Consider the following 13,319-nt stretch of genomic DNA (forward strand, 5'->3'; position numbering starts at 1 on the left):
GGATTATGTTGATACGGTTTTTGAAAGGTTTAACTAGTGATTTCAATGCTATTAGATCACAAATTTTGTTAATCGGGCCCTTGCAATAGGAAAGACATCTTACAGGTTTGACTATGCCATCTTTAGAATCTTATATCAACTTTACCAAAGGGAAACGATTTGCTAATAAGAAGAAGGTTTGTATTATTTGTGATAAACTAGAGCATATTGTTGACAATGTTACAGAAAGCATGGTTTCCCATATAATTTTAAGTTCACCAAGAAAGGGTCTAGGTCTAATTCGAGTCATGCTAATATGGCCACTGCAACATCTCCTATGGCTTAGTCTTTACAATCTGTAGAACATGTATCAATTCAAACATCACGACAGCATAAAGGGGTGGTTAGTAAGTTAATGGCTATGTTACAAGATTCTCAGTGTGATCAACATCATATTAGCAGTGTTCTTACAGAATATAATAAAGGTACTATTAGTTTTATTTCTAATCATGTCACTAGTGATAATTTTACTTGGATTCTTGATTCAAGGGAAACTGTTCACATAGCTCATATAATATATGCTTTTGCTACTCTTAAGACTGGTGTTTAACATAACTGTTAAATTGTCAAATAATCACATAATTATAGTGACACATATAGTAGATGTTCAACTTACAGATAGTTTAATATTACATGATGTTTTTTATATTCCTGATTTTCGTTTTAATATTATATTAGTCAACAAATTGGTTGAAAATCAGGATTAACTTGTGCTTTTATGTGGTGTTTATCAGATAAGGAACAACAAACATCAACAGATGCTTAGTTCAGCTAGGCATGAGAATGGCTTATACATTCTACATTCTACATTCGATTACCAATAAGAATAGTTTACCTCTTGTTAATAAAGATTTTTCAGATGTAAATTTTGTTGCACAATATAATGTTTTACATGCTATTCAATTATGCCCTTATAGATTAGGTCACATTGTCTTCTCTACAAGTCTATAACATGTTTTGATTTAGTTCATGCTGATGTATGGAGATCATTTGACATGCTGGTTACATATAAGTCACAACAAGAACCTAAATTTATAGAAGGCTTTTATCAGTATGTTCTTGTTCATTTTTCTGCACAAATCAAGGTGTTCATTACAGAATGCTTCAGAACTAAAGATGGAGGATTTTTCATGACATTGTGCTTCAGTTATCTTGCCCCTATCCTCCTCAACATAGCAATATTAGTAGAAAGAGAACATCGATATTTGTTGAATATTGCAAGATCCTTAAGGCTCCATTCTTCTCTGCCATTAACTTCTTGGTCTGATTGTGTCTTAAATGATGCCTTTCCTATCAATATTTTGCCTATTAGATAATCTAACACCGTATAGCTTGTTACATAATAAAGAACCAAATTATTCTGATTTAAAGGCTTTTGGTAAGCTTTTTTTTTTTTGCCATATATGCTATGAAATATGCAAAAGTCAATGCTTGGGATTTTCATGTTTTAACTTCACATTTCACCCAAGATCTAGTAATGTGAGACATTTTACAAAATGATTCCTTAGAACAATTTAATGTGCCTATTGTTGAAAGAAAAATTATTGATGTCCCTCAATCACAGTTACTTCATCCAGAATCATAAGATGTGTTATGGAGAATTAATTAGTTCAACCAACTTGAAGTCACAGACCTTCTGTGTTACCTATTCGAAGGTCACAAAGACACAAACAGACACCTACATACTTGGATGATTTTCATTGTAATCAAGTTTCTAATCCCTCAGTATTATCTGACCATATAGAATATCGTTTGTCTGATGTTTTGGCTTATGATCATTTGTCTCCACAGTATAAGCATTATGTTATATCATTCCAGAACCAAAATCTTATAAAGAGGCAGCAGGTAAGAAGACAGTTGGTTGCATACGGGTCTTTAAGGAAACCCATCCCATTTAACAGAGTACTCATCTGCAAATCGGCGAAACCAAAGGACATCTATATGTAATTAACCCATAATTTATTAGTTCCCTCATTTTTACCTAATACACTGTTTATAATTTCTAATTTATAACGGTTAAAAATCTAAAAAAAATAGACAAAAGGACCAAAGGGTTAATGTTGACAAAAGATAAGGACCTTATAATATGTTTTTCAAAATAGGAGGACGAAGCAATATGTTACGTAAAAAGGTGGGGACCAAGCATAAACAGACAGACAGAAAATAACAGAGTAACATGGTCATTTTGTATCGTACTATATAGCAGTCTTGAAAGCTAATATATGTTTAGTTAAAAGTCTAAATAAAAAATAATAGAAGGACCAAAGAATTAATATTAACAAAAGATAAGGACTTTATATGTTTTTCAAAATAGGAGAATAAATAGTGTGTTACGTAAAAAGGTGTAACTAATAAATTATTTACCCTATAAAAAACAAGCACATAAAGCTTGATTGTCACTTTGTACGTCAAAAGTTTTTAGCAGACATTTTCACAAAACCTTTACCACCACAATTTTTTTATTTTACTTTGTTAAAAAAGTTGCGCGTTTTTACTATCTACACTTCAGCTTGAGGGGTAATAAGGATTGTAAAAGTAAATTGGGAATTTGTTAGTTAGGTTTTGTTACCATTAGAAAAACGATTACCAACGGCTAATACCGTTAGAATAAAGACTGTATATACAGCCAATTACCTGTACTGAAACTTACTGAAATTATATGGAATTCATTTTCATTTTGTTCAATTCTCTCATCTGATAGTCTAAGTAGAGATCTAATGTTACATACAAGGGAAGGGAAGCTAATGTACCAGATGAGATTGAAAATGTGTTTTAAAATAATAATCTTCATGACACAATAAATGAAAAAGGAAATTCATAATTGAACATCGTAATAGAATATCATAACAGAATAATGAATTGATAGATAGAGTTAAATGCAATGGTGGTCACTTTGAATTCTTTTTATTAGAAAAAAGAACGTAAATTTTAATTTCCAGAGCAAAATATGTAGTAGAATATTGACATGATATTATTACTTTGATCAGTTACAGACATATATGACTTGTTAATACGAGAAAGACGAAATGCGAATAGTAATATCCTTTCTTCCATTCATTCTTTCCCCTCCAAGATTATTATGATAGCCATAATGAACTTTACACAAAAGAAGGAAACGAAAAAAAGAACCTGGTTTATCTTGAGAATAAGATGTGTGTTAGCTTTGAATTGGTAATCTTGTACGGTACAATGATACATATCAGAAGTTGATACCTTCCCTAACCACAAAAGTAGTTATATTTTGTTTCATATATTTTGTTTCATTATTCTCTGTATAGTAGACATTTCCCCCCAAACACAGAAAATACTTTTGAAAAAGTATGTAATTTGTATAAAGAGAAGAGAAGACTACATGTCTAGTGAAGAACATCTAGTAAAAAAGTAGAAGATACAGGGCGATGATCAGAAAACCTGGATTCCCATCTCAGATATGAAACTTGGTGTATCCCACTTCCACGCCATAGTATTCTATCACACCTACTATCAATAATCTTAATTAATAATCTTAATCATTTTTATTCTTATTCTTATTCTTAATTAATAAAACAATATACCAAGCTGGTCTTCTTCTCTTGTTTTTACTATCTTCTGTAGCCTCCCCAGCATATACGTCTGAGTTGTGCGAGTATTTGTATGTCGGTGCAAAGCATATCTTTCCCTCTTTCCATCCCCAGAATACTCTCCCTGCTTCTTTCTCTATTTTCAGCTGTCATTCAATACAATACAATCATCATTCTATTCTACTCTAGTACACAACCAAACCAAGGAACTATTTTTTACCTGATCTTTGTCAAGTAATGCATTCCAATCATACCTCTCCACAAGCCTTTTGGCCTCTGAGTAGCTCAAAGCTATTCTGTAATTCAAGTCTCCCAACCATATCACCCGACTAAACCCACAATTCCAATCAGTAACCATCAATTTATTAATAAAACAAAGTAAGAGCTAGAGCTACCAAACATCAACTCACTCGTGTTCTATGATTTTCTCAGGCACCCTACTATAAGCTGACCTGCAAATCCTCTGAAATTGTGTGTTCTTAAGTATCTCTATCACATCCATATTTCTCCTAACTTCATCTCCCTCTTTCTCTCCGGAAGCCAAGTGACTGCACACAAAGCAAAAGCTTGTCTGATGGAAACACATGCTAACTGAAATACACCCCTGCAATAACAACAAAATCAATCCACCCTTTAAACGTTAATTTTTATAATGCTAATCTCCATCCTGAACCATCACTCTTACAGTAAGATAATTTTGGTCAAATATTGCTTTTCGGTAACAATACCTTGTTTCCAAAGCGGCCTAGGATGCCACGACCAATGCAAGAGATCCTTAAGTGGCTAACATACTGAACAAGCTCGTTCCTGATCCAAATAGTGAGGAAAATTCCAACCATTTGTTTTCCCACTATAAGGCTGTATTTCTGCTGGTTGACACCATTAGTTGAAATTTCTGAAGATACGTAGCTATCTAGTCCATCATCAATTATCTCCAAGGAAAGTTCATTTTCACTCATATTAGTTGGTGGAGGCCATAAGCAGAAATCGTTTCCATGCTTACTTTGCAGTAAAATATCACTGCAATTGCAAGTCTTCAGCCTCCTTTTACTCTCAGTCCTGAAATTCTTACACACCTTTTTAAGAGAAGGCTTCTGGAACAGAAGCGAGCTACCTAATGGGGATGATGATTTTCTCCCACTTGATCCCATGCTTCTACTTCTGTTCAGTGATTGATCAATTAAACTTAACCATTTTGCAGCAGGCTCATTGTCTTCTACCACAAGCACATTTCCAGCATTTAATGGTACAATTTCCTGAAAACTAGCCAAGAAAATTACAAGACAAAAGAGAAAACCATAAGAACAATGAAGGTAGACAAAAATAACGACAAAAGAAGGTGGATAATCCATCTGTGATTTTGTGTATAAAGCATGAAACAGAGATGGGAATTTAATCATTAATCCAAGATCAGATAGCTATTGTTCTTAATTATTTTCATGGTCTGAACTTTTGGTTGAAATGTTGAAATTACGAAGATTATTGTGCAGAGATATTTCTCAAACCTACGAATGACATATTTCAATTTATAAGAAACTAAGAATATCTACTCCAACAAAGAAATAGTTGTTCCAGTCCATGGACAATAATAGCTGAAACATTCAGTAAATGAAACAAGGCCAAACTCATTAAGTCAAACATAGCAGAAAATTCAGATTCAGAATTTTCACACGGCAAAGAACCAATAATGAAGGTACAAACAATACACACGTAAAAAAAGAGAGAGAAAGAGTACACACCCCAAGACATATATATCTGCTTGATTGTCTATTCGAAGAAAATCATCCAAATTGACAGCGTCGTTGGGAGACTTTCCACCCACATTCCATGTAGCAACAAACGCTCTATACGAAGGAAAAAGAGAAGTATAAGATAATGATGAAGTTCGACAAAGTATATAAGTTTAGACTTACCTAAATGACTGAGTTTTACTGGTTGGCATTGGATTGTTTAAGCAATTGGAAAAGAGTGAGTGGATTGCTGAATCAGAGTGTACTTCTGCAAGTATTAAGGAAAGGATTGAAGAATTCTGATGACAACAAAATACAAATATAGCATAAGGCCAAAAGATACTCTTTCTAAATTTGATGGTAATGGAGAAACCTAATAAAGGCAGTGAAATATAATCCAATATTTGGCATCAATCAAATGGAGTAGTAAAACAGGTATAATTCTTGTTTTCCTATATACCATTCAAATATGAATGAATATATTCTCAACTTTGGAGCAACTTGCAATTATGCTTACTTTTGGTATTTTGTCACTGTTTTCATCATCTCTTTATTCAAATTTTCATTGTGGAGTGGACCCATTATTAGATATTTAGTTATGCAGAGAAGCAGTTGAAATAAATGGAAAAACCAGTTGGACATATTCTATTCCCAGAAACAGAAAATGGTATCATATCATCAGATCAAAATTATATGACACAAGACTTACCAGGTGAATCAAGGGGAGTTTTCCTAGCTTTCCTCTCATTTGGGTCCCTAAGCAAGAACATTTTTTCAAGAAAAGACTGCAGATCATAAAGGAAAAATGCAAATACAGCATATAAAATTCAGCCAACAAGATTAGAGAACATAAACAAACATATGCATATAAAATTACCTTCTTTCTGTTATCTTCATTACTCAATGTCATTTCCGAAACTGCAATCGAAGGCCTAAAATGACAGACCTTTAGAAACAGAAATATTATGGAATTAATAGTTGCATACCCATTAGTTAGAAAGTGAAAGAGAGATTAGAGATTGGTAGTCAAACAACCAAGATTCAAAGAATAATAAAACCTAGGCATCGGAAAGAAGCAATTAAGGATGGGAATAAAGGAATATCTATCTAGTCCCACCTAATTGAATTATATATGCACGCTGTTATTAATAAATCAGAAGAAGATAGGCCCTGCCTGCCTGAATGCCTGGACTCATAAAATAAACATAAACATTCCAAACTGAAACGCAAACAAGAAGAAAAAGAAATTCTGCTAATCCAATTAAAAAATGGGTTACTTTTATGTTTTGATTTTATGGAATTTCTCAAGAAAAAGGGAAACAGTCCAAGTCAAAAGGGGGAACCGAATCGTATGTCCTTTCGGAGGAGGCACAACTCTTTATTCTTTCTATTTTTTTTTATTTAATCAAATAGATAGTTTGCTGGAAAGTTAGTTTTATGGATTTAAGACCAAAATTAGTACTACCTGTAAACAGATATTTTTATTTTGTTTTATTTTGTATCCTTCCAATCCATATCTCATATGAAGTGGTAGAAATGGATTTAAAAGGAACAAAGATTGAAAATGTGGTGTGGATCAAGTTTGGGGTGATAATTTTCAATTCGTAAATTATCAAAACTATTCTACTTAAATTTGAAGGAGTCATAAAACCTCTAAATTTACAAGTTTTTTTTTTTGAATAACCTAAATTTACAAGTTAAGACTTGTAGGACTTGAAAATCATTATTGTTGAGAGGGATGAATCCTAAAACAACTCTCAAATAGATAAAATTGATTGAAATAGATGAATTTATATCACCTCTAATCTATACTCTATATAATTGCAGAAGCAGAGAGAAAATGAGATAAGTGTTTTAGAGGCTTATTTCATTAGTTGTCAAACATTTAAAAATCAAGATTAAAAAAGATTTTAATTAATTAAATTTTATATTTAATAAAATATATAATTAATTATATATAAAATATGAAATTCGAGTGAGTTATTAATGCTCATTTTATTGGATGTATATTAATACTCATTACAATTACAATATATAGAATTAAAATTTTATATTTAATAAAATAATATAATTAATTACATATGTAATATGAAATTCGAGTAAGTTATTGGATGTATATTCATGCTCATTACAATTACAATATGTAGAGAATTTGTATATTCGAGTAAGTATTATTATTACATCAACTGTTACAATTTATTGTACTATATAATGTAAGAAGTTTGTGATTTTTTCTTCACGAATTTACATCCCCACAAACTTAAATCTCCAAGTACGGTATGATGAATTTTGTTAGAGTTATATGAATTTTTTATGAATTTTTTTAATGAATATATTTTCATGCAGTATGGCAATATTGCAAATTAAGGTTCACTTCAACCAAATTAGCTATCTCTCTGCCGAAAAAGACACGTGGAGAATAAGGGTCAGAGTTATTAGGTTATGGGAAGCACTTAACACAAAAGAAAACAATTTCGTAATGAGTTTGGATATGATATTGCTAGATGAAGAGGTATTTATGTAATATTTTTATATATTCATTAAAACTGAAAATTCATTCATATAATTTTTTTTTTGCAAAATAGGGTAGCACCATTCATGGAATTATCCGTAAAGCTCAAATTGATAGATTTCGAAGAAAATTACATGAAGGCAAAATTCATGTTATTGAGAACTTCAAAATTATACCAGCTTCGCAAAGCTACAGGCTTATTCCTAATGAGCATAAGATTGTGTTTCTTCTAACAACTAAAGTAACACAAGTGGATGAAATTGATTGTAAAATTGCTCTCCAAAAGTTTGAGTTTGTTACTTTTGACAAGCTTATTGATAGATGTGAAAACAATTTTGTTCTAACTGGTGAGATATTTGAACTATAGTTTTATAATTTAATTTAGTTTCAAATTAAATATTAATTTCGATTGATTTTATGATATTAATTTTGCAGATGTTGTTGGAAGAATCACAGCAATAAGCTCGATCAATGAAATTGATGTTAGTAAAAAGAAACGAAAGAAAGTAGATCTCGAGCTGATGAATTATGAGTACGATATGTAATTAATTTTTCTGCAATTTAATTTAATTTCCCTTATTTTTATCAAAATAAATATATATTTATACTTGGTTCCTTAATTATAGAGGGAAAATGATTAGATCCACGTTGTGCGGGAAACTAGCCATAGATTTTGATGGAAGGCCAATTTCCACAAAAGACCAACCATTGGTTATTATTTTAACATTAATGACCATGAAAAAGTTTTTGGATAAACACAATTACTAAATAGATACGAATATATTTTTGTATGTAATAAATAAAATATATTTTTTTAATTGTAGGTCAATATACAATATCTTCGACTACATCAACCAAGATATATTTGAATTTCAACATTCCCGAAGTCGAAGAAATTATGAACAAGTAAAATTCTTTTGTATGTTAATGATTTTGTCAATAACTAATTATCTATGTCTTTTTTATTATTTATAGGAATGTCAGAACCAAAGAATCCATTCGAATCATACCCAATGAAGACAACAATGAGGATTTGAAGAATAAGAAGTTCAGGAATAGAGTGAATGTAGATGATATTAAAAAAATTCAATGGGAATTAGAGGAGCAGGTAAAATTTATGCTTTTTAATTGAAAATTAAAAAATATATTATAATAATTATATTGGTCAGGAGAAGACTTTTACAGTGGCCGCTACAATAAAAAGCATCAATGAAAAATTCGAATGGTACTATTTGGCATGTGAAATTTACCGAAAGAAAGTAAAGCCGAAAGATGATACATTTTGGTGCGAAGAATGTGAACGAAAACCAAGGACTGCACTTCCAATGTAAAATTTAATAGTAAAATTACAATAATATTTCTTTGCATATTGAACAAAATTATAAACATATATTATTTTTTCACAATTACTGATCACAGATGAAGAAAGCACCGGAAAAAATTATGCATCAAATATAGTATACAAGGAATTTCTTCAAAGACTTTACTAAATTAGAAATTATACAAACACTGATATGGATTGTATTTTTTATTTTTATTATTACAATTTTAAGTTCTTTTCTCATTTTTTAAGCATGAATTCTATATTATTATTATTACAAATCTATACTATATATAATAGCGGAAACAGAGAGAAATAATGAGAAGTGTTTTAGAGGTTTTTTTTAATGAGTTGTAAATATAGTAGCAAAAAAATAGAAAATATTATATCTAATATAATTTATATTTAATAGATATAATAAAATAACTTACAAAACATCCCAATATGTATATTTTAAAAAGAATATCAATATCATTATATGTAAATGATACAAAATTAAAAAATTAAACAATCTTAAATAATTGTACAAAAAAAATTTATATACCCGCGCAACGCGCGGGCACAATACTAGTATATAAATAATTAAAGAGATATGGTTAAGGGGTAAAATGAGATAAGTGTAAGGGGTGGCAAACTTGAAAATAAGCTGAGTGTAAGAGTTATAAATGAGGGTCAACAAACTTATAATTGGAAAAAAGCTAGAGAAATGGGAATAGTTGATTTTTATGGTCTTTTTAAAAAGTCCACATAGCGTGTCAGTTATCAACACAGCATGTGGACTTCATTCTAAAACTTTAAAGTCCACACGGTGTGTCGGCTTTATTCTGAAATAAAGTTGGTGGCTTTTAAAGTCCACATGGGTCTGAGCTCTGTTTTTCACATGGATTCTCTTCTCTTTCCCTTGATGTGTCGCTCTTTTGGTTACGCTTCTCCCACAACTCATTTCCACACATTCGGTCGACTTGATACCCTCATCAAAATGTAAGGTGTTGTCTCCATTACATCTTCCTAGAATGAGATAGGCAAATATGTATAACTCATCATAAATTGAATCATGTCCGACAAAGTTGGATTTCTCCTTTCAAATTGAAGGAAAATAGGCAAACGTTTGGCAGCAGAAATATAAAATTTTAACCTTTTTTTCCATTAACCCAAGATCCGTTAATCGTTATTTCATATAAAGAATAGATTGCATCTAATTAATCAACACAAGATCAAGGAATAGAGAAAGAGATTAATAATCAATTGAAACGGAAGGAAGCGGTGAATAATCTTGTCCTCAACAAGGGGGTCGAAATTCTTCTCTTCAGTAGACTAGGGCTTTTTCGAAATTTACATATAAAGGGGGTATATATACTCTCTTGTATCTAAATCCTAGTTAGATAGAATTAGGTCACTGAATAAGAATTTAATTCGGAATATAATTCTTATTTATTATCTATAATTATATCTAAATATAAAGATAATAATAATAACCTTTTAGGATAATAATAATAGGAGTAATTTAATCTCATTAAACCTCCTAACTTATTTATCCTTTAGTGGACTCAGTTGGGCTTCCATCAATTAATTAACATCTGTTTCTCTTTTGGGCTCCAAGTCTTATGTGTGACCCATTAGGTTCTTATTGCTTCTAGCCGTATGCAACTATTAAATTAATTTTTTCAGAATTATATTTAATCTTTGCATAACGGAATGAGTACGTGAAATGTGATTAGCAAATCCGAAACATTCCCCCAGAGCTATAAGAAGACAGGTTGATTCTGTCGTTGACCTTTCCGTATTAGTTTCAGTATAATTCGATCCTTTATCAACTACATCCTTGAACTGAATCTTATGACTATGGATAATGTCAAGTCACATATAGCGAGACGTTCGTTTTACTTGTACAGGCCGAGTTAACTCCAATTAGATAGGTTAAGTGAAATCTGTATTTCAAGTCTTAAGCTATCACCTTGCAAGGATTTAGAGTCAAGTCTTCCACAAGCGATCCTTGGACGTATCTCCCATTTATCGAGAGTGAAAAATGCTCAATCTAATGTATAACTATCCTGCAATTACTTCCTATGATACCCAACGTCTGCCGTTCACACCCCAGAGTCATCTCTGTTATGGATCGTGTTACAACAGGATCAAAGCATCACATTCCATAATCCAGAATCACTAATTAACATTCCTTTGAGTCTGAGGATTACTTATACCTATTAATACCAATGAGATGAACAGGTGACAAGGATAAATCTACCCATCCTGTTATCTCAAGTCGGGTCCCCAATCCTAATGAACTCCCTTTCATTGGATCTATGTAACTGTCCAGATATCTGCATATCTGAAGCTTGTGAGATCATCTCTCTGTCTCGACAGAAGACATTGTTACATGCAAGTCTCAACAGTGATATGTCAATCCTATTTCTAAACATATTACTTGACTTGGGTGGTTTTAAGTTTATTAGTTTATTATAAAGTTTCTTCTCACTTCATGCTTGTATGAACACTTTATAATCACTTTAAACAAACTTAGGGATTTCCTTTTATTAGACTTATTTAGTTCTTAAAAGAGGTTGCCTTTATATAGTTATGAAACCATATCTTATTAAAACAAATGATGTAAAGAACACTTCATTTACATTAAGTTTATATCCTAGAACAATTGTCTATAGGACACTAAACCCCAACACAAATACGCAATTTAACTATGATGTGTATAGATGAGTGAATTGAGAAATAATTCCTTTGAGGAAATCATCAAATTCGATACTCATATATTAATTACTCCAGTCTAACTTTAGAGCATCTCTAATGGTTCATATTCACAATCACTCAATATACATGTCACAACATCATTATAAGATCAATTTAATAAATTTCATTTTATTAAACTATCCACTCCAATGGTTAAACTCTACCATCACACAATCATAAGAGACCCACCAATTAATTAAACTCTATATCATATTATTAAAATTTAAAGTTAAAATTATATACATATAAAGATAGTTAAAAGGTTTAATTTGTTGGTCCCGTGTAACGTAGTAGGATTAGTTCCAAGAGGGGGTTAGGAACTAATGTAACTTTTTCGCTTAATAATGCTGACTTAATTGAATGTTTGATGGTTTAACTCAGCTTTTAGGTCAGCAAGGCTGAGTGGGATGTAAGACAGCTTTAATCAGATACTGACTAGAGCTGTTTCAATATTGAGTTGGGAAATAACACTTTAAGTTAGTTTCCAACTCAGCACTCTGGTTACTCAGCGTCGGCTTTTACAGATTATTTACTGAGCAATTTTAAGCAAGCAATACATACATACATACATATATATATATATATATATATATATATATATATATATATATCAAGAGAAAGGGTTAGAGATTACTCAACAGACTTATCCTCGTTCGGCCTCACCGCCTACGTCCAGTCCCCGAAATCCTTCTGAGCTTTTTCAATCCTCTACTGAGCTCTTTAAAGGTAGAGCACAAACCGTTTACAATAGCAACTGAGTATGCAAGAGTACCGTCCTCTATTCGTCTACTCAATCCTATCTACCACTGAACACTATAACCGAGTATTCAGATTTTCTTTACCACTGAGTACTATAACCGAGTACTCAGCTTCACTCTTCTAACCTTTTACAAATGATAAGAAATTGTTCTTAATACAACAAAGAACACTTTAGATGACAGAATCAATCTAGACTTTTACACAATGATTGGAATTTGGTGTAAAAGCTTGCTTTTTCTTTTCAGACAGCTTCTATTTTGGATTATCACTCAGTGGAGATTTTGCTTGTCTGTATGTATATGTCTTGTATGTGTATATGATCCAAATGATGATTTGGCCTATTTATAGCAACCTTTGGGCTTCAATGATTTGCATCCCGACATAGCCGTTGTGGGAACAACGGTCTTCTTCGTCATCACGTGGTCAGCTTCCAGAGCTGCAGGCCAATCCTGTCTTCTGTTTTTACCAGACGCCAGGTTTGCCAGTTTCGTCTTCTTGTGCCAGGTTTGTCTTCTTGCGCCAGGTTTATCTTCTAGCCAAAAATCAGACGTTCCATGCATCTCAAAAAGGTCCTTAAGATGGATTTTCGAGGCTTCTGATTTGTGTCAGACCTTATCTCCCAAGTTGACGGATCATTGACGCTGACTTGATTATTA

At 31.7% G+C, this 13,319-nt stretch overlaps 1 protein-coding gene across 9 annotated transcripts; it reads right to left on the reverse strand.

Annotated features, from left to right (window-relative positions):
* Positions 1 to 906: 906 nt before the first annotated feature.
* LOC136227005 (type I inositol polyphosphate 5-phosphatase 10) lies at positions 907 to 6,728 on the reverse strand. Of its 9 annotated transcripts, none has more exons than XM_066015721.1 (11): positions 6,447 to 6,728; positions 6,207 to 6,275; positions 6,039 to 6,114; positions 5,513 to 5,628; positions 5,339 to 5,443; positions 4,328 to 4,862; positions 4,010 to 4,203; positions 3,820 to 3,928; positions 3,594 to 3,745; positions 3,451 to 3,519; positions 907 to 1,324 (listed from the first exon to the last, which is right to left on the reverse strand). In XM_066015721.1, exons 2-11 carry the CDS (start codon positions 6,224 to 6,226, stop codon positions 1,207 to 1,209), a joined length of 1,494 nt encoding a protein of 497 aa, XP_065871793.1. In that variant the 5' UTR covers positions 6,227 to 6,275; positions 6,447 to 6,728; the 3' UTR covers positions 907 to 1,206. The 9 variants fall into 9 exon arrangements, with proteins under 9 accessions (XP_065871793.1, XP_065871796.1, XP_065871800.1 ...); XM_066015724.1 differs by having other exon boundaries at positions 908 to 1,324; positions 6,039 to 6,085; positions 6,447 to 6,727; XM_066015725.1 differs by having other exon boundaries at positions 910 to 1,324; positions 5,513 to 5,597; positions 6,039 to 6,085; positions 6,447 to 6,727.
* Between the last annotated feature and the right edge of the window lie 6,591 nt (positions 6,729 to 13,319).

The sequence above is a fragment of the Euphorbia lathyris genome, chromosome 4 (assembly GCF_963576675.1).
Source record: "Euphorbia lathyris chromosome 4, ddEupLath1.1, whole genome shotgun sequence".
NCBI lineage: Eukaryota > Viridiplantae > Streptophyta > Magnoliopsida > Malpighiales > Euphorbiaceae > Euphorbia > Euphorbia lathyris.